The sequence below is a fragment of a genome, unplaced genomic scaffold (genome assembly GCF_019419815.1).
Source record: "Pyrus x bretschneideri cultivar Hongxiangsu unplaced genomic scaffold, Pyrus_bretschneideri_v1 Contig55, whole genome shotgun sequence".
Taxonomy (NCBI): domain Eukaryota; kingdom Viridiplantae; phylum Streptophyta; class Magnoliopsida; order Rosales; family Rosaceae; genus Pyrus; species Pyrus x bretschneideri.
Window position 1 is genome coordinate 1,029,190 of NW_025999793.1, and position 22,351 is coordinate 1,051,540.

The 22,351-nt window shown below is 38.9% G+C and overlaps 2 protein-coding genes across 2 annotated transcripts; both read left to right on the top strand.

Moving 5' to 3' along the window:
• Window positions 1-3,622: 3,622 nt before the first annotated feature.
• On the top strand, window positions 3,623-7,145 carry LOC103931718. The gene is made up of 5 exons (XM_009341238.3): window positions 3,623-4,302; window positions 4,674-5,141; window positions 5,462-5,839; window positions 5,923-5,990; window positions 6,708-7,145. The coding sequence occupies exons 1-5, from the start codon at window positions 3,664-3,666 to the stop codon at window positions 6,916-6,918; spliced, it is 1,764 nt and encodes a 587-aa protein (XP_009339513.2). The 5' UTR covers window positions 3,623-3,663; the 3' UTR covers window positions 6,919-7,145.
• A 153-nt stretch (window positions 7,146-7,298) lies between these two features.
• LOC103931708 (pentatricopeptide repeat-containing protein At1g08070, chloroplastic-like) lies at window positions 7,299-9,967 on the top strand. Its single transcript, XM_048570761.1, has one exon. It carries the CDS (start codon window positions 7,804-7,806, stop codon window positions 9,706-9,708), a length of 1,905 nt encoding a protein of 634 aa, XP_048426718.1. The 5' UTR covers window positions 7,299-7,803; the 3' UTR covers window positions 9,709-9,967.
• The last annotated feature ends 12,384 nt before the right edge of the window (window positions 9,968-22,351 follow it).

Here is a 22,351-nt window from a genome sequence, read left to right on the forward strand (position 1 = left end):
AAAAATTAACAAAATTTTCAATATCCATATTCTTAATCAAACACTGGTAGAAACAAAAATAGGCGAGAATAAAACAATAATACTATAATAAAACTCAAAAGAGAGATCCTCTAAATGCTTCAATTTCAATGAAAATTTTTGAACTTGTAAAATTAAAAAGCTGGGGTTCAACAATCTGAATTTCACTTATACCGAACGTTTTGGAATAATACTTGCCTTCTAATGCAAGGAAGGGAGAGAATAATCTATACAAAGTCTTACTTATTTCCAACTTCAATGCTAACCCTTATGCATCACCGTTGTAAAAAAAATGTATTATAGTTTGATCAAATACTGCTATGTAGTAGTGTAGTTATATGAAACAGAGATTTTTATCACTTCTACTTTGCAAAATTTTTGCTTAGATTTAGTTGGCAAAAACTTTATTATATCATCCACAGAATTTTGAAGAGAGCATTAGAAAGATGAGCAAAATTGTGTTATTGGCTTCAAAGATCAACATAAATTTCAAGAACTTTGGGAGAACCTGAAATTGAATGAATGAGCCAAGCAAATTCCTCGTCTTTGATTCGGTCAAAGGCAAGGAAAACAAGGAGGTATTTTAATTTTTTTTTTTTTTTACATCATTTATTTATTTTCAAAATCATTGAAACTAAATCCAATACAAAATCATTGACATAAATCACTCAAAATCATTCACAGAAATCATTCAAACCATTTCCAGTACAAAATTTAGTCATTAACTTTTTGAACGACTGATTAATAAGTATAGGAAAAAAAATTACTCTAAATCTTTAAAAAAAAAAAAAAAAAAAAAAAAAAGGATTTTTGATAGGAATTAGTAGTGATTAACCGGTGAGATCTTCATATCATTCCATGCACAATAACTTACCAATTGATTTAATATATTACATGTTGCAAGGATTTAATTTCAGGATAATTGATTAAAGAAACAAAAACTTATTCTATTACTGACTAAACAAATTAGAATACCATAATCCTTAAGCCAAAACACATATTTGTCTGGGCACATAGAGAATAAAGTTGTGTTTTGTTGGAAATTCAACATTCCTCGTTAATTTACAAATAAAAATACCAAAATTTTGTAGCTTCCCACCAAAAGCAAGAGAGGAACAATGAAATTTGAAAGAAAGAAAGGAACTTACACCAAATGAATAGGTGAGGGGGCACGGAGATTGACGGGGAGCTGTTGAGTCACTGCCATCTAGAAAAAGTGGGGGGGGGGGGGGGGGAGCTTCCCACTGGAAACAATACCTTCTTCCTTATCTCCCACTAGAAACAACACCTTCTTCCTTATCTCTCTCTAGTATTTTCTGAGCTTTAATTTTGTTGAGATTTGCTGCTTCAGAGGAGGAGGAACTGCGCCACATACATAGCGACATAATTGTGATGGAGGTTTCCATTTCGCCGAACCGTTAGGGTTTCGTTCAAATCAAGGCAGATCTGAAATAACAACTCATACAGATGTGTTAGAACACTTACCTAAGTTGAATACAACTGAAGGCAAACCGTGCCCAGATTGCACTAAAAATTCGTAGGAAAATCGGCCACAACTCCAGAATCACAGAAAGAAAAAAAAGGGAAACACTAATTGTTGCATCAAGGATCGCAAGATTAGGAAAAGAAAAACCTTGGAACAAATTTTATAAGCCTCTGCAAAATGGGCAGAAATCTAGGTTCACAATGTTGCAAAAGCCCTCTGAAAACAGAGAACCCAAACAAAATCCCCAAAAAAGCAAAACCAGGATTTGTGAGGTGAATATTTTACGAAACTTAGAATAGAAGATTTGAGAGGAATTGAAAGCAAGACCAAAATGGAGAGAAGCAGAGATTGGCAAGAGACAAAACGCAAGCCAAATGGCAAAGTGACGAAAAGCCAGTGGAATTGTAGAGATAAACGATGACAGATGCGTAGATCAAATGGGCAAAACCAACTTTTTACCGTAGAAAAAGAGAAAACAACGTTGCAAACAAAGAAGAATCCGAGGGCAATTTTGCCCTTTTACTATTGATGAACAGTGTCAGAGGAAACTAAATTTTAGTATATATGATTTGAAATTTCTTGGCAATTAATGTAACTTTCAACATTAATGTTCCCTAGAAAGAATTAAAAAAAAATTGGATAAATAATAAAATATATAACTTTTATTCGAAGTCCCCCGAAGGAACAAATAATAAAATATATTGAACATATCATCTTTTGCTATCTAAAAATATTAGGCTATCAATAAAATAGTTGTAGGATTCATTAAGTGCTTTTAAAATGACTAAAAGCGCTGTTAATAAAAATACAAGTAGAACTTGAAAAAGTACTTTTAAGTGTTTTATGCAAGAAACACATATCTGGTGTTTCTTTCAAAAGACACTTAAATTACTTTTCAAATTCAAAATCAATTTCACCAAAATGTTTTTTTAAAAGAACCTTGCAAATGAGCCCATAGTTTGTTGAAATCACACTTGCTAAATATATGTGTGATGAATGAAGCAAAATATAGTGAAACTCTGCATTGTTGTATGTCACTGTAACTTGAACACATTGAAGAATCTATTTGTGTTTGTATTTTAATAGATGAACAGCTTCTATAATTGTTTGGAAATATAACTTGCTTCCTAACCAAAACAATTGATATCGGCATGATTCGGTCTCATATACTGAATAAAACCTAATACCAAATCAACCCAATCGATGCAAACTTTTTATTACTACACTTATATTATCTTTAATAGCGAACCATACCAAACTTTGCCCACTCCTAAAAATAAATTTTCACTTTGTTCTTAATGGAAAATTCATATAGGTAAATACTCTTTCTTTCAGTCTTTTGAAAAATGAGAAAAACTTGTCTCCTTAAATTGAGGAGTTTTTACTCAAAATACTTTGTGATCGATTAACAGAACTTCGTGCTTATAGTTGGAACAGTTCATACTATAAATCATTCTATGAAAATTATCTAAAGAAATCAAATCTAAGTTCGTTTACTTAGTCAACTATAATAAATAGATAGACAGTTTGTAATACTTGTACCAGTACTAATAATTTTTTTTATATTATTCGATGACTAAACAATTTCATATATTTTTTACTTTTTGTTAAGGTGACTTTTACATATAAATTTATAATGTAAACGGTTCCGATCATATACATGAAATTCCGTCAATTGAACTGTTTTAATCATAAACATGAAGTTCCATCAAGTCTATTATTTAAAAACTAAAAGAGAAAAAAATAAATGAAAAGCTTGTGTTGCTAGAGAAAAATTTCAATGTATCAAAAACATAATTTGATACACTAAATGTCATAATACAGTTGATTGAATATTTATTTTCAAATTTCCAATATAAATTGATGTAACAGACCGGGTTGTCCTCACACCGTAAAATCTCGCGCTGCAGCTAAAACCCTAGTCCCCGAGTCCGTGACACACAGCCCACCGCACCAAGCGGCCGGACAGACCAAAAGACAAACCCCCTTTCCATCAATAATCAATGAGTGCAAACAAAACCTTACATTAATAAACCCTAAAATAATATTCCCCAAATTCTCAGTCTCAAAAACCCTCAAAACCCTCTCTGCGTCTCGTCCTATTTCCCCTCTTTCCCTCTGACAAAGAAAGAAAATAGACTCTGAAATGCTTAGTAGTGATGCAGAAACTGCTGCGCATAAGCTCATCAGGCCCCATTCACTGCAAGTCGCCTAAGACCGCCCCTCTTTCTTATCCTATCCCCTTTGCCTCAAACTTTCTATCCAAAGCTCTCACCGACTCACCTTCAAGAATGCACACTGCTGCAACCGCAGCTTTTACCGCCGCCGCCGGCGTCTCCGGCTCAGCCCTCGCCGCTACTATTCACAACAAACCCGCTTCCAGTACTCCCCTCACTCGCTTCAACTGCGGCCTCTGCCAATGCCCTGTCTCTGTGGGCGGCAGATCCCCGTCCCGGGCTTGGCTTGTCCTCAAAGACTCGGGCTTGGGGTCCCGCTCGGCGTGGCTGCATACGAGCTCTGATGGGTCATTTTCTGTTTCCGCTGCCGAGAGTTGCGGGGGGTTAGAAGAGGGTTTTGAGGGTTTGGGCACTGGCGCCGGTGAAAACCCTGAAAAGGGTTCGGGGGAGCAGAAGCCGAATAGGTTGAGCCGGAGACAAAGGGGCTCCGTGGACGGTGGTTTGTTGGCCGGAAACCCGGACTTGTTGGCTATTCCTGGCGTGGGGCCAAGGAACTTGAGGAAGCTGGTGGAAAAGGGTATTGGGGGAGTTGCCGAGCTCAAGCAATTGTATAGAGATAAGGTATTGTGTATTGTACTGATTCTCAAGCTTTTCTGTTGTGAATGCTATGCTGTGTTGCACTGGGGGTTTGGAATTGAAGATAATTTTGCTCTTGAATTTTTAGCGGTTTAGACTGCGAACATTAATATTCAGACTTCTGAAATGAATTTGACTAGATAATTCAACCCTTTCTGAGTATTTCGGGAGTTGTTATGGTGATTTAGAATGCTTATGTTTATGTAACATGGATTTTGGAAGCCGAAAAGAAACCAGTTTATTTTTTTTATTTTATTTTTTTATTTTCCTCAAATAGAAGGAATAGTTACATTATGTTTGGCATATGGACACCTTCGAATCTATAATGACAAGAGTTTTTGGGCTGCTGCTTGCAGTTCTTTGGAAAATCTAGTGAGAAGATGGTTGAGTTCTTACAAAGTTCTGTAGGAATCATCCACAAAAACCATGCTGAGAGTATTACTACTTATATTAAAGAGAGTGTTGATGAAGAGTCAAAAGAGGACATCTCTAACTCGGAACCAAAGCTAATGCAGAAGAAAAGACTTACTTTTTGCGTTGAAGGAAATATCAGCGTTGGAAAGTCAACATTTCTTCAGAGAATAGCAAATGAAACACTTGAGTTAAGAGACCTTGTTGAGGTGGTTCCAGAACCTATTAATAAGTGGCAGGATGTTGGACCCGACCATTTTAATATATTGGATGCTTTCTATGCTCATCCAGAGAGATATGCCTACACCTTCCAGAATTATGTTTTTGTTACAAGGTTGATGCAGGAGAGAGAATCCTCTGGTGGTATCAAGCCCCTCCGGTTGATGGAAAGGAGTGTTTTTAGTGACAGGATGGTAAGTGTATTGTTCTTTTTCAGTAACTTTTAACTCAGTGTGATAACTGCATCTTTGTTTCTATGAATTTGCCCATGGAGTTGGGAAAAACTGTTAACTCACTGTAAATGCTCCTCCATTAAGAGTAGGAAAAAAACTGTTTTATTTGGAAATAGATTTTGAATTTTTGTAACCTCGTCTAAATTCAGCTGTGACCAAAATTGATGGAATTGAAACGTTGCATGTCTTTTAGTTTCCTTTTGGTTAATAATTCAAGGGGAACCAAAACCTGACTTAAAGTTTCAAGGCTCATGCATTTATTTCATTGTTACATAATAAAGGTTTTTGTTCGAGCGGTTCATGAAGCGAAATGGATGAATGAGATGGAGATCAGTATCTATGACTCATGGTTTGACCCAGTTGTATCATCCTTGCCCGGGCTTGTCCCTGATGCTTTCATATATCTTAGAGCAAGTCCTGACACTTGTCACCAGAGAATGAAGCTACGCAAGAGAGCAGAGGAAGATCAAGTCAGCCTAGAGTATCTCCGTGGTTTACATGAAAAGCATGAAAGCTGGCTCTTCCCATTTGAGAGTGGCAATCACGGTGTATTGTCCATTAGTAAGCCTGCCTTGAATATAGACAGCGGATTACCTCCTGATATCAGGGACCGTGTGTTCTACTTGCAGGGTGATCATATGCATTCAAGCATTCAGAAGGTATCATATTCAATTAATCTCGTTGACCTTCTTTTATCTCATCTCCCTGATAATATGATTCCTTTTTCTTCAATGGTCTGCAGGTTCCTGCTTTGGTTCTTGACTGTGAGCCAAACATTGATTTTAACAAAGACATTGACGCAAAGAGGCAGTAAGAAAGCTATCCTTAAAATGCTTGCACAAGAATTTTACTTATTTCGGACTTTTTTTTTTTTTGGGGAAATAAGCTTTGTTATATTCTTGTTTTGGAATGACTGCTTTATGTCTCAAAGTTGCATATTCTTCGTGTGTATTATTAATAGTTAAACACTTCATGTCCCCAAGAAATGTGATTGCTAAGTTTGTTTTACTCATCATTTAAAAACATCATTGAGTATTGATTTGGTTTAACTGTTATGTGATAAGTATAGGCTCATATACAGATTGCATCACTTGCAGTCAAAATATGTCTAATTTATATTTCTCACATATATCAAAGTATCCATATGCTCTTGAATTGATTTAATTGCTTGAAATCTTGAAACAGAAACAGTTCAAATGTGTTGTGTTTGGCCTTTGTTGGGCTAATCACATTCTAATATTTGGCTGTCGGTAGGACTTTTCTCTGATAGAGATAGTGAGAAATGTCAGCATTAAGTAGATGTTCTGAACCCCGTCACATTCTTGTGGAGGACATTACAGGATTGTGCTAATGCTTAAGAAAATTACCTCCTTACCAGTTTTATTGACATGGTCAGGTGGCTAAAACAATATTCACCTTTTACATATTAGGGGTGGTCTGTGTTATGTATTAGCGCTGTGCTGATACATCTTTATCATGTTTGTTTTAACTGCCATAATAATTTGTTTTGCAATTCGGATTTTGAAGGTATGCTCGACAAGTAGCGGAGTTTTTTGAGTTTGTGAAGAAAACACAAGAAGTTCCATCAGGAAATAGTTGTGCAGAAGCCAAGAAGACTAGCCAACGACAAATACTGCTGCCACGAAATGGAGAATTATGGGTTCCTGATAAGCATTTTCCTGGGTCAGCTCTCAAATCTTTGGATTTTAGGCGAGCCATGTCTTTCTTGTCTGGCTAGCGGATTTGATTCCTCTATTCTCTTGTTCGTTCGAGCTTTACTCAGATTCACGTCACGAGTCATCAGTTTCTGTATCAATTATGTCTGGGTTACGATGTGTTTAGATCTTTGTGCTTGTAAAAATAGGTTTTTCTAACCCTAGAGATGTCGAGAAACTTGTGCTGTTGTTTAGTTAATCGGAATATGGTCGAAACTTTTATTATTTTGAATCGAAGCACTTTTATCTATGTCAACCATGTTAGGTTTAAAAATTCAGTTGCCTTAGCTTGGCATTCGACTCTGCCGATGACTGAGCAACACAAGCTTGCTTCTGTGATTACCAATAGATCAATGAGTTTTCCAAGAAATTTACAGCATCCACCTGTTGATTACCAAGAGATCATTGAAATACACGAGCCTATCAACCACTCTTCTATGTCGAGTGGGATCATGTTATTCCGACTGCAGCACATGGTATTCAGATGCTCTCATACATTTCGAGAAGGGAATGCTGGTGTTGACAAATTAGTCAATTTATGATTTCTATCGTCTTCATTTGTTTGGCATGCCGCCCCTCCTACAGATATTCTTCCTTTTCTGAATTCCTTTTTTCCATATCAAATTTTTTTTTCTCATACCGTCATAAGTTCCAAAAAAAAAAAAAAAAAGAAGAAGAAAGAAGGGATATGAGGCCTGAAATATGTAAGAATGTCCATAGCATATTTCCAGTAAGAAATAATAATTTTCTTCTCGAGTGAGTCGCCTCTATGCCAGGAAAATATTTGAGCTCACACAAATCTTTGATTCGTATGCAGTTACGAAGAAAAGCTTTGATTTCTTGCTATCTCCTTCAAAAGCTGAGAACTTCCAAGTGTGGAAGCAAAACACTTTCAGGGGACTCAGATTATGCTTCTCCCACACCTGAAACAATTTCCATTTCCTCAAAAGCTCAGAACTTGCTTCTGCTCATCATCTCAATCTGCTCTTCATCTTCTCCACACACTCTCACCCAATCCACTTCCCAATCCCTCCGCCGACTTAGCTGCTTCCCTACAGGGCCGTATTTCACACCCTCGTCTCCTTCAAATCCACGCTCATGTCTTTCAGCTCGGCGCTCACCAGGACAACCTGATCGCCACTCGCCTCGTTGGCCATTACCCGTCTCACCTCGCTCTCCGAGTCTTTCGTCAGCTCCGAAAACCCAACATTTTCTCTTTCAATGCAATCATCAGGGTCTTGGCTGAAGAGGGTCTCTTCTCCCATGCATTTTCACTCTTCAAATGCTTGAAACAGATCTCTCTTTTGCCTAATGACTTCACCTTCTCGTTCCTTCTCAAGGCCTCTTTTCGCACCCAAAACCCTCGTTATGTCAAACAAATTCAAACCCATGCTACGAAAATGGGGTTTCTTTGCAATGCATTTGTTTGCAATAGCCTGCTTGCGGTGTATGCTCGAGGACTTAAAGATTTGGCTTCTGCACGTCTTGTGTTTGATGAAATGCCTGAGACGGGTGATGTTTACTGTTGGACATCGTTGATTGCGGGTTATGCTCAGTCAGGTCAGAGTGAGGAAGTGTTGCGGCTTTTCTTAATGATGGTTAATGAAAATTTGCGGCCGGAAGATGATACAATGGTTAGCGTCTTGTCAGCGTGTTCGAATCTTGAGATGGTTGCAGTTGAGAAATGGGTTGAGATCCTGTCCGATGTTATCGATAATGTTGACACTAAGAATTCTGGTTGCGACTCTGTCAACACTGTCCTTGTATATCTGTATGGGAAATGGGGAAAGGTTAAGAAAAGTAGGGAAAGATTTGATGAAATTGGTGATAATGGAAAGCGAAGCGTGCTTGCTTGGAATGCCGTGATAGGTGCATATGTTCAGAATGGTTGTCCTCTGGAGTCTCTGAGTCTTTTCCGCTTAATGGTAGAAAATCCCAGTTATAGGCCTAACCATGTTACAATGGTTAACGTGCTTTCAGCTTGCGCTCAAATTGGCGATTTAGACCTTGGTTCATGGGTTCACCAATACCTGAACTCTGAAGGAAGCAAGGGTGTCATTCGGTCAAACAGAATTCTAGCCACAGCATTGATCGACATGTATTCAAAATGCGGGAGTTTGGAGAGGGCAAAAGAAGTTTTTGATCAGATGCATACAAAAGATATTGTTTCATTCAATGCCATGATCATGGGTCTTGCGGTTAACAGTGAAGGAGAGGAGGCTTTGAGGCTGTTCTCTAAAATCCAAGAGTTTGGTTTGCAACCCAATGCGGGTACATTCCTCGGTGCTTTATGTGCATGTAGCCACTCTGGTTTATCGGAGAAAGGACGTCAAATATTTAACGATATGACCTCAAGATTTTCTGTTTATCCGAAATTAGAACATTATGCTTGCTACATTGATCTCCTTGCAAGGGTAGGCCTAGTTGAAGAAGCTTTGGATGTTGTAAATTCCATGCCCTTTGAGCCTAATGGTCTTGTGTGGGGTGCTCTGCTCGGCGGCTGCCTACTCCACTCTAGAGTAGATTTGGCTCAATATGTTTCCCATAGACTGGCTCAAGTGGATCCTGAGAATTCTGGAGGCTTTGTGATGCTAGCTAATACGTTGGCATCTGATCATCGATGGGGCGATGTCTCTGGGTTGCGGCAGTTTATGAGGGAGAAGGGGGTGGCCAAGCAGCCCGGCTGTAGTTGGATCAGCATCAATCGTGTTGTGCAAGAATTTGTTGTCGGGTGCCCTTCACATCCTCAAGTTGAGATCATATATAATACTCTAGATGGATTGGTGAAGCAAATGAAGATAGCAAGTTTTTAGGGAGTTCACAAGCACCCAAGGAAAATAAGATTTCTGCGTCGAATAAACTCGTGCAATAGATTTGTAACTTAAGTGATTAAGAGTATTTATGCTTACTACGCGGTTATGTACTTGATCCTTCCTCCCTCAACATCATTTATTAAAAAAGGGAAAAATAATGATCAATGTGCCTCCTCTTCTGTATCATCTTGGTGTGTGTATTCTACCTTGGTACACCACTACATTGCAATCCAACAAGCAGTCTCACAGAGTTGAAAGAGATCCTCCCCTTCTGAAGGAACTGTGCTTCCCAGGCCAACTTTGGTGTTCAGCAATTTTTTTTTTTCATTTTTATTCCGCTAATGAGAATTTCGTGTTTTATGATGGAAAATGATTGTATAGTGAAAGGCTTAACTACATCTAAACCTGTTGAAACTCAATTTAAGTCTCACCTCAATTCCTTGAAACTCAAATTTTGTAACTTAACCCCCTAAAACTCGAGTCTCAGTTTTCTAGTGTCCAAATTCATTAACAAATCCTTCCAAACTGCTTACAGAGTTACGGGGCATAAATGAAAACATATTTTATGGGAGTATTTTGGCTCACCGACCTAAACTTTGGTGTATGCTCACTATATACCTAATCATTTGTCACATGTCTTTTTTGCTTAAATCTTAGTTTTTTTTTTTTTTTTTTTTCAAAATTGAAAAAGTAACATTTAATTTGAAAGTTAACTAGAGCTAAGTGAAAGGACACATGACAAATGATTAGGTGTATGATGAGTATACATCATAGTTATGGTGGTGAGTAAAAATGCATCTTTTTATGGGGAGCTTTAATGAAAATGGGTTGGGTTAAGTTTACTTTAACCAAAAATGAAATTTTATTTAAACCCTTGTAACCTTTTTTTACACACAACTTATTCTTTACACCCATGTTATTTTTAAGGGGTTTTTTGAAATGGGTTTAAAGTAACTAAAAATTGGACTTATTTCAAAAGTCAAAAGTCACTAGAAATTGGACCTATTTCAAAAGGTAGTCTATAAAATTAGACCTATTTCAAATTTTCCCTATTTTTAATTAAAGGATTAATATCTTTTTAAACCCAATTTTATTACCTAGAGTACCCTCCCAAACCCAATTCAAAATGTAAATTTATCTTTGTACCGATTTAAAAAACGAAATCCCAATTGAAATTTTTTTACTGAAGTTTGTATTTGTGCGCTAAAGGAGATAGATCTCCAATATGTTCCTAAAAAATTTGAAACTGTTGAGAGTATGTTAGAATATTTGAACCACTTTTGTTTAAAGAATGCCGGCACAACTTTACAATACCGAAGAGAAATTAATAGATGGTGTTTCTAAAGATGCTCATATAATTTGTTCGTGTAATAAGCATTGAAAGGAGAAGGAAAGAGAGATGTCCCATGTCCAATTTGTTTCCTCCTACTTTAGTGATACATCTGGGTATAGATTTTAGAAATAATGAAAATAAAATAGGCTAACCATGTATTTAGCGTTGGCCAATGGCCAGTATAACTTATAGTACCTACGCTTTTTTCATGGCTCTATGATTCTGTGAACTGACTAAAGTGTAACTTTTGGTGGTTAGGGTGGTATGATGTAATAGTCCTTCAAGTTGGTGAATGCAAGTAGACATTTAAGGAGGTGATGTGGCAACTCTCTCAACTCCAAGACCTAGATCAGGTCTGATAGTCTCCGGGAATTCTTCTCTATATATCCATGTCGACAAAGGATCAATAAATTCAAGAGGCATATAATTACCATTCATCGATAAATCCATGTCAGCAAGAGATTAAAACTTCAAAATCATCATCCATTGATAAAATTAAAAAAAACTCGTCTTTCTCTACAAGAGTTATTAGGGTTTTAGCCGGAACGAACGTAAGATAAAAAAGAGTGATGGTAGGGGTGTAATTATAGTGTGTGGGTTTATTGAGAAATTTTTAGTTTTATTATTAGTTTCATCTTATACTTGATGGTAATTGTACAAGAGGGTAAAAAGACAATTAACATTTAAAATTTAAGTTGGGTGTAAAAAGAGGTTACATGGGTTATAAAAATTCCCTAACAAAAAACCATACTATTGTTGTAGGCCTATTTGATTGAACAATCTTTAGGGTTTAAAGAGAGAGGTGGCCAGCCGCAATTAGAGTGAGGAGAGAGTGATTTAATTGTGAGGTGTGTTTGTATCACCCCATTGTGTCTTTATTTATAGTAGTAGGATAGGTAAAAACCTTTCCCTTTAGGATTACAACATTTAATAGGTAATCAACTCCTAACAGGAATATAAGATACATTCCTATATCTACTAGGATTTACACAATCACATTCCTATTCTAAATATGATTGCAACACTCGCCCTTGAGCGAGTAAATGCTCAACAAAGCATCAAATCTTTAGCAGATAAGGTAGAATAGTTGATGAAGTCATCAGCACAATGGGTGAAAGCGAGTCTCAAATTTAAGATAGTATGCATTTGTAGTAAAACTCACAAAACCTCGCTATGGTAAAACCCAAGGCATGGGGAAAACCCCATAGACTAAGGAGAAAAGTGAGAAGTATGAATAATGTCTAAAACAAACATCAAACATGACGAAAGTAGTGAACTCAACAGAGTATGATCATCCCATAATGGGTGCCTCATTAAAACCTCGTTAAGTAGCAAAAACCCAGTGGGAAAAATGCTCCTAATCGTAGGAAAAAGAGTACATTAAGATCAAATAAGTATGCTTCTAGATACTCCCCCTAAGTTAGACATAATTTGTAAATACGAGAACTACAAGCGATTCAACTCAAATAATTTACGCATACCGATTCCTTGGACGAGCTTCTGAAAAGTAGATTTGGGCAACGACTTGGTGAAGAGGTAAGCCAGGTTGTCCTGGGAGCAGATTTGCTTGACTTCAATGTTCTGATGCTGCTATTGTTGGTGTGAGTAAAAGAACTTCGGCGCTATGTGCTTGGTGTTGTCTCCCTTGATGTATCCCTTATTTAACTGCTCGATACATGTTGCATTGTCTTCAAAGATTGTCATAGGAAAGTCAACGACTAATGTAAGACCACTACTGCTTTGAATATGTTCTATAACTTCTCTCAGCCAAAAGCATTCATGCGATGCTTCATGCAGGGTGAGAATCTTAGCATGGTTTGACGAAGTCGCAACTAGCATTTGCTTGATAGACCTCTAAGATATAGCGGTAACCCATTTGAGAACGTGCCCTATATGGGTCAGATAGATATCCAGCATTTGCGTAACCAACAAGACGAGAATTAATTCTAGGACCATAGGAGGCAGCAACACTCGAAGATTTGTGGGTATAGAACAAGCTCAAATCCGTAGTACCCTTGAGGTAGCGGAAAATGTCTTTAACACCATTCCAGTGCCTACGTGTGGGCACATTGTTGTATCTTGCCAAAAGATTAACTACAAAGGAGATGTTGGGTCTAGTGCACTGAGCTAAGTACAATAAAGCCCCAATTGCACTTAGGTAAGGAACTTCGGGTTCCAAAATCTCTTCCTCATTGTCTTTTGGATGAAGGGATCTTGTTTAGCATCTAGAGTCCAAATGACCATGAATGTACTTGAAGGCTTCACTTTATCCTTATTAAAACGATGCAACACATTTTGGGTGTAGCTCGATTGATGTACTAGGATTCCATTCGAACAATGCTCGATCTCCAAGCTGAGACAATATCGAGTTTTCCCAAGATCCTTCATCTCAAATTTCAATTTCAAGTGTGCAACAATTTCCTTAAGCTGTGTGGGAGTCCCGATAAGGTTCATGTCATCGATATACGCTACAACGACTATAAATCCGGAATGTGACTTCTTTATGAACACGCATGGGCATAATTTGTTGTTTACATAACCCTGATTTGTCAAATATTCACTCAGACGGTTATACCACATTCGCTCGAATTGTTTCAATCCGTAGAGTGACCTCCTCAACCTAATTTAGAGAGTGTTCTGTGGTCTAGAACTATTTGAACCAGTCATTGGAAGTAATTCTGGAACTCTCATGTATATTTTCGTATCTAGACCCCTATAGAGATACGCGGTTACCATGTCCATGAGCTGCATATTCAGTTTTTTGGAAACTACCAAACTGATAAGGTAGTGGAATGTTATAACGTCCATTACGGGGGAATATGTCTCTTCGTAATCAATCCTAGGGCGCTGAGAGAAGCCTTGCGCTACGAGGTGTGCTTTGTATCGCACTATTTCATTCTTCTCATTACAATTCCTCATGAAAACCCACTTGTAGCCAACGGGCTTTACGCGTGGTGGTGTAGAAACGATAAGTCCAAACACTTTTCGTTTGAGCGAATCGAGTTTGACTTGCATTGCTTGTTTCTAGTTTGACTAATCGGTTCTACGTCAGCATTCATTGACGTCATGTGGTTCAATGTCATCGCTAAGCATGATGTCAGTAGCTATTAAGTACGCAAATGCATCATCGACGATCATCTCATTCCTATTCCAAACCTCATTCAATACTGCGTAATGGACCGAAATCTCGCGATTCTCAGTAGGTCAGCATGTTTCATCTGAAGCATTACCATAATCTAGAATGACCTCATGTGTTGGAACGGATGAATGAGCGATGGTCGGATTCAAAATAAGGTGACTAGTTGGTACCATTTTCCTCTTCCAAGGTTGTGAATCATTCGAACCAAAGGATTTGCCACCCTTCAGGGTCGGAGTAGATGATTGGCTAGCCACTAATGTACCTTGCCACGTGGAAGGTGCGGCCTCCCCACCTTCGGGGACAGTCCAGCTTTCCTAGGCGGGTTGTGGACATATACGGGTACATCTATCCTTGTAGGTGCATTTACAGCGGGTATATGTGATCTTGTCACCTTTGCTAGATCATTAAAAGCAACCAGTATGCTTTGAGCAATGCTATGAAGATCTATAATTCGTCGCACCTCAATTTCAGATTGGCTAGTGTGGGGATCTAAATGAGACATAGTGGGAGCATACCACGACAATTTATGGCATTTTGCAGGAACTTTAGCATACTTATCTTTCTCTCTAGTGACTGGAAAACTATCTCATCAAAAGTGACAAACCGCAAAACGTGCAATAAAGAGATCTCTTGTCAAGGGTTCTAAGTAGAAAACAATTGATCGTGAATCAGAACTGACATAAATTCCTATTTTTCTTTGAGAATCCATTTTGGTACATAGTGGCAGTGCTATTGGCACATAAATAGCGTATCCAAACACCCGTAAATACGAGACGTCAGGCTCATATCTAGTGACCAACTGTAACGATGAATGTGGTTGGCTAGCGGTGGGCCTTAGGCGGACCAACATAGTTGCGTGCAATATTGCATAACCCCAGGCAAATACCGGCAGTTTGGTTCTCATAACCAAAGTCCAAGCTATCAATTGAAGGCAATTTATGAAAGTTTTTGCCAGGCCATTTTGGGTGTGAACATGGGGTACATGATGTTCCACATCAATCTCTACTGATATGCAATAATCATCAAAAGTCTGTGACATAAACTCTCCAACGTTATCGAGTCGAATCGACTTAATCGGATAATCAGGGTAGTGAACCCTTAGCTTAATGATTTGAGCTAGGAGTTTAGCAAATGCAGCGTTATGTGTGGACAACAGGCAAACATGTGACCATCGTGTCGATGCATCAACCAACACCATAAAGTATCTAAATAGTCTGCATGTTGGTTGGATAGGTCCACAAATGTCCCCTTGAATTCTTTGAAGAAACTTAGGGGGGTCGTGAATGATCTTTGTATGTGAGGGTTGAGTATTCAACTTCCCTAAAGAACACGCTTTGCATGGCGGAAGTCCAACATAGGGAGGTAACCAATGCCCATGAGATGATTTGAGTATACGACGCATTATGTCACGTCCAGGATGTCCCAAACGATCATGTCAAAGCAACAAAGTGTCCTGGAACTCAAGCATAAGGCCGGTCACACTGTGGGCTTCTATGCCGTGAATGGTTGTGATGTATAAGCCACTCGGGAAACGTTCCAACTTCTCATGAATACGCTTTTGGCCATATTCGTACAAAGTGATACAAAGAAATTCAGAACCATAATCTTTAGTGGTTTCAATATGATATTGATTATCTCGAATATCTCTAAAACTCAGCAACATTCTTCCGGAATATGGAGAATAAAGTGCCTCTTTAATGGTTAAGATTGTACCATTAGACAACATGATACGAACCTTTCTGTATCCTTCAATTAGGTTGGATGAGCCTAAGAGAGTTGTCAAAGGAGCTTTCCTGGGTATTAAGTTAGTAAAATAGTGTCGTTCACGCAAGATGGTATGCATCGTTGCATTATCTGCCAAACAACTAACTTCCCCACTAGACATACCTAGAAATTAATTGATTAAATTGGTCACATGCATAAATATAAGTCCATTCATTCAATTAAGTAATTCGAGAAAATAATATCCATTCAAATAACAATCCATAATTCAAAACAAACCAAAACCAAACAAATTATTCCAAATACTTAGAAAAAATTGTTCAAAATTAAACCATAAACCTAGAAAAATAGGGGGAAAGGGCCGGCTACCCCTAGTGGGTTTGGCCGCTAGGGTCAAACACCCTAAAAACATGTCTAATTTATTCATCCATAGGAGCTGACGCCTCCTGAAAATCCGATATCTCCATTGATGTAGTTGCATCTTCCGGATGATCCACATGTGCAAAGTTAGACTCACAACTGGAATGATACTTGGCAATAACCTTAGGGGAAGCTCAGCATACATGTGACCAATGATCCCTTGATTCACAGCGGTAGCACATGTCCAGTTCAGTAAAAGTAGGCTGAAAGGGAGCTTTGCCTTTGTTCTTGAAATTCGGGGCCTTAGGGGCAAGTGGTGGACACTGCTGGGTCACATTTCCTCCCTTAGGTGCGGCATTCTGTTGACCTTGGGCCCGTGGTTGGGTTTCCCGCCCATTGCCATGATCACGACGATTCTTTCATCGTTTATGGCTACTAGAATTGGTTGCATGCACTTCAGGTATGGCGTTCGAGCTAGTTGATCGAGCTTGATGATTCTTCATCAAAAGCTCATTCTGCTTTTTAGCGAGAAGTAAAATAGAGATCAAATCCGAAAACTTGGTGAATTTCTATGCCTTATATTGCTGCTGCAGGACAATATTTGTGGCATGGAAGGTCGAATAGGTCTTCTCTAGGAGATCTGATTCAGTTTGTTCCACGTTGCAGAATTTTAGCAGTGAATGAATTCTTCAAACTTCAAAGTTGTATTCATTCACGGACTTACAATCCTGGAAGCAAAGGTGTTGCCAGTTGTGTCTTGCTTCAGGCAAGTATATGTCTTTCTCATGATCGAAAGGGTCAGCTAGAGCAAGCCAGAGGGTGTGTGGGTCCTCCTCAGTGAGGTACTCAGTCTGTAGTACATCATGGATGTGTCTTCGAATGACGATCATTGCAGTAGCCTTCTGAGCTTCGTCAATAGGTTGTTGGTGACAAGTGCCTCGATGGTGGCTTTAATACACTTTGCAGTCAGATAGAGCTTCACGTCTTGAACCTACTTCAGATAGTTTCTTCTAGAAACTTCTAAAACGGAGAAATCGACCTTGTTCAAGTTCGACATGTCCCTAAAACGGAGGGGAAAAACATGATTAGTCATAAAGTAAGCCAGAGACATATATTGTAGAACATACATGTTCTATAGACATGTATTGGTTTAATTTATGCATAAAAACTATAGGCTTCATGTGATATGTTTTGAATGAAAACTTCGGGTTTCAAAGGCACTAAATTTGAAATTACAGGTTCAATTTAGTTTGATGAATGATTAGTTCATAAGGAGAGGTTCCTACAAGAAACACATAATGCAATATACTAATTTAAGTGTAGTTGGTTTGAGTTTCTTCGAGAACTCAAGTGTGAGACTTCGTTACTACGAAAGTATGTCAATCGTTCAAAGTATGAAAATAAATTATTGAATTGTTAATATCCAAAAGTGATCTTCAGGTCAATAATTTTGGATTCATTATCAGATTAATGGACTACAGGTCACTTTTAATTAATTCAATAAATCGGGTCATACATGGTCAATTGTAGAAACAAAAATAATAGCATTGGGTCGTAAATACCATAGCCCAAAAATTGGGTTGGGTGCTGTGAGCAAAAGAGCTCGGGTTAGCTGCAGTAGTAGCCCATGGTTGGCTTCAGGCCTCGTGCCAAGTGATAGAGGCAGGTCCAAAGGCCTACGAGAATGGGAGAAACCCCAGTTGCAGTTGGGTTTCTGGTTTGGGCCGAAATAGGGGCACAGGTCAGGCCCAGCGCAGTGTTGGCCTGTGGGTTTGTGTGCGTGAAGGCTAATCCTAGCCTCACGGGTTGGCTGACTGAGGCATGGGTCATGGGAAAGGACCTAGCCAACTAGCTAGTGCAAAGGCTGTGGGCCAAGGCAATAGCAAGGCCCATCAACTATAAAAACTTACTAGTAGTTGGGCCAAGACAACTTGGTGGGCGTGGGCTTCAGGCCCTGTCAAGATTGACCCTAGGCCGAGACTTGGTTGTTATGATGGTTAGCTGGGCTTCAGGCCAGCGACCTTGCCGACGGCGATGGTGCCGTGCATGCCCATTTTTCCTTTTTTCTTTTTTGAAATTGGTAGGGTTTTACAAACCCTAGATTTGCTTCTAATTTATGAATATACTTTAACTCACATATTCCACATAGCAAATATAATTGTGTGATGCATGAAACAAATATATATATATATATATATATTGACAAATATATAAACATATACAATACACACACACATACACACACACAGATTGTAAGGAAAATATAAACATAGAGGGGTTCATGCATCATAGGGAATGTTTTTATGCTTCGTGGACGTTTCAAATCTTACTTTATTTTAAGCATACTTGATTAGCAGAAAACAAATACAAGCCTTTGAATTTCGTAGAAGATAGCCTCCTCATACGATGCATCAATTCCTTAGCTTCTGGCAAGAGCGTGTTGATAACATGTTGTAGGCCTATTTGATTGAACGATCTTTAGGGTTTAAAGAGAGAGGGGGCTGACGACAATTAGGGAGATGAGAGAGTGATTTAATTGTGAGGTGTGTTTGTATCACCCCCATTGTGTCTTTATTTATAGTAGTAGGATAGGTAAAAACCTTTCCCTTAAGGATTACAACATTTAATAGGTAATCAACTCCTAATATGAATATAAGATACATTCCCATATCTACTAGGATTTGCACAATCACATTCCTATTCTAAATGTGACTGCAACACCTATAACTTTATCTAATAAAAAGTGTTTAAACTTTAATGGAAAAGACTTAAGTTTAAAGAAAAAAAGGAGGAAATTTTTTTTTAAAATGTCATATGAACTTGTACATATTTTTCAATTTGTCATATTGTGAACACGAAATTTCTTGAAAAACAAGAACACGAGAATAACGTGTACAAAATAATATTTTTTGGTTTGATGATTTTGGGGTTACGATCTCTTTGTAATTTGATCCTCTGATTCTATCTCCGTAAGATGTAGATTTGTTGATCCAAGGGCCGTCGAGGCTTGATCTTGGATGAACAGTTGTAAGTTTCTTCAAGGGCCTTCGTGGCTTTGATCTTGAAGGTTGATGGAAGTTTCTTCAAGGGCCGTCGGGGCTTGATCTTGAATGTTGATGGATGAGCGGATCTTCAAGGGCTTTTGGGCTTGATCTTGAAGAACAGTTGGTTTTCTTCAAGGGCCGTCGAGGCTTGATCTTGAATGAACAGTTGGTTTTCTTCAAGGGCTTTTAGGCTTGATCTTGAAGAATAGATGTGTGGATTTGTTTATTGATCCAAGGGGCCGTCGGGGCTTGATCTAAGGATGAACAGTTGTAAGTTTCTTCAAGGGCCTTCGTGGCTTTGATCTTGAAGGTTGATGGAAGTTTCTTCAAGGGCCTTCGGGGCTTGATCTTGAATGTTGATGGATGAGCGGATCTTCAAGGGCTTTTGGGCTTGATCTTGAAGAACGGTTGGTTTTCTTCAAAGGCCGTCGACGCTTGATCTTGAATGAACAGTTGGTTTTCTTCAAGGGCTTTTGGGCTTGATCTTGAAGAATGGGTGTATGGGTTTGTTGAGGTTGTTGATCCAAAGGGCCGTTGGGGCTTGATCTTAGGATGAACGGATGATGAATGATGAACGCTTTCTTCAAGGGCCGTTGGGGCTTGATCTTGAATAATGGTTGTGTGGATTTCTTCAAGGGCTTTTGGGCTTGATCTTGAAGGTTGATGGATGAGCGAATCTTCAAGGGCCGTTGGGGCTTAATCTTGAAGAACGATTGGATGTGTGGATTTGTTTGTTGATCCAAGGGGCCGTCGGGGCTTGATCTTGGATGAACGGTTGTATGTGTGGATTTATTAAGGTTGTTGATCCAAAGGGCCGTTGGGGCTTGATCTTAGGATGAACGGATGAACACTTTCTTCAAGGGCCGTCGGGGCTTGATCTTGAATAATGTTTGTGTGGATTTCTTCAAGGGCCGTTGGGGCTTGATCTTGAAGAATGATTTGACGAAGAACGAAGAGTGCTTTCTTGATCCTTCGGAATTCTTGGGAATTTGGATGCTTGAGAGCTTTGGAATTCAAAGCTTCAAGGATTTGGGGAATTCTCTCCCAATTTTGGAGTAGAGAAATGTATTTGTGAATTCCTTGATGCTTGATACCTTGATGGAGAAGCCTATTTATAGGCTTTGAGAATGAATCACCACCACAAAATATTTTTTTCTTTTCCAAGCACCATTGCCTAATTTTCCCACTTAATGCAATATTGAAATTGAAGTGGTGTAACTTATTGCCTAATTTCCCACTTAATACCATTTAAAACTTGAAGTGGTGTAATTTATGGCCTAATTTCCCACTTAATACCATTTTAAACTTGAAGTGGTGTAACTTATGGCCTAATTTCCCACTTAATACCATTTTAAACTTGAAGTGGTGTAACTTATGGCTTAATTTCCCACTTAACACCATTTTAAACTTGAAATGTGTATGCTTTGTCATTGCCCAAATGAGAAAAACTTGCTTTGATCCGTAATGGATTGAAGTATGCTTGCCTTGTCATTGCCCAACATGAGAAGAAAAACTTGTTTTGATCCTCAATGGATTGAAATGTACTTGCCTTGTCATTGCCCAAAATGAGAAGAAAAACTTGTTTAATCCTTCAAGGGTATTTCTCCCTATTTTGTTGAGTCACACGCCACGTGTATAATTTGTACAACACGTGGCGTATGCCATGTATGCCTTGACACGTCAAAACTTTAATGCATTGGTGAACATTTGTTTTACTGAAATTTCGATGTCTACAAATGCCCCCACTTCAAGGCGCGTCGTAGACATGTGCTTGACACGTGTAGACGATGCGTTTTGAAGTCCCTTAATGTAGATGTCAACCCAAGGGCTGTCGAGGCTTGATCTTGAATTGGGCTGGAAATTTCTTCAAGGGCCATCGAGGCTTGATCTTGAATTGGGCTGGAAATTTCTTCAAGGGCCATTGAGGCTTGATCTTGAGTTCGACTGGAAGATTTTCTGGTTTCCTCCAATCATTGATTTTCCACAGGCTTAGTCTTGAACTGGGCTGGAAGATTCTTTTGGTCCCCCCCGAAGGCCTGAACTTACTCCTTTTATCTGGAGTTGAATTTGATTCAAGGGTGGAGAACACTTGATTTTGAATCGGGCTTGTGATTTCTTCAAGGGCCATCGAGGCTTGATCTTGAATTGGGCTGGAGGATTCTTTTGGTCTCCCCCGAAGGTCTGAACTTACTCCTTTTATCTGGAGTTGAATTTGATTCAAGGGTGGAGAACACTTGATTTTGAATCGGGCTTGTGATTTCTTCAAGGGTCATCGAGGCTTGATCTTGAATTGGGCTGGAGGATTCTTTTGGTCTCCCCCGAAGGTCTGAACTTACTCCTTTTATCTGGAGTTGAATTTGATTCAAGGGTGGAGAACACTTGAATCAAATCGGGCTTGTGATTTCTTCAAGGGCCATCGAGGCTTGATCTTGAATTGGGCTGGAGGATTCTTTTGGTCTCCCCCGAAGGTCTGAACTTACTCCTTTTATCTGGAGTTGAATTTGATTCAAGGGTGGAGAACACTTGAATCGAATCGGGCTTGTGATTTCTTCAAGGGCCATCGAGGCTTGATCTTGAGTGAAAATAGGACCATGAGCGGTTTCAGGATTCAGACACATGGCAGGCAAGCACGAGGTGGAGGTGATGACCTGTTTCTTTGTTCAATCTTTCCAATTCGTATTGAAGAGGGTTAGAGGATGACTCAGCATATGCAGTTGTTGCGTTTGCTGACAATCCACAAGATTGATGTTTCATTGTCACTCGTCTTAGCTGTTCTCCAAGCAGATGTGGTCCCTTCTCTGGAAGTGTATCAACCGTTGAAGATGACTACTCGAGAGCAACGCTAGGTAAGCAACCAGGGAATAGATTCCAGGTAGTCGGTTCCAGATCGGAAGACTGACTCCAAGTGCCGGCTGATTGCTCTCTTTCACTTTGCCATGCGAGTAAGAACAAGGACAAAGGAAAGGACATGGAGAAAGCATGATATAAGATATTTTTTCTTTTGAAGAAGCAATGAACGAATCAACACATATATTTGTTGTGCTT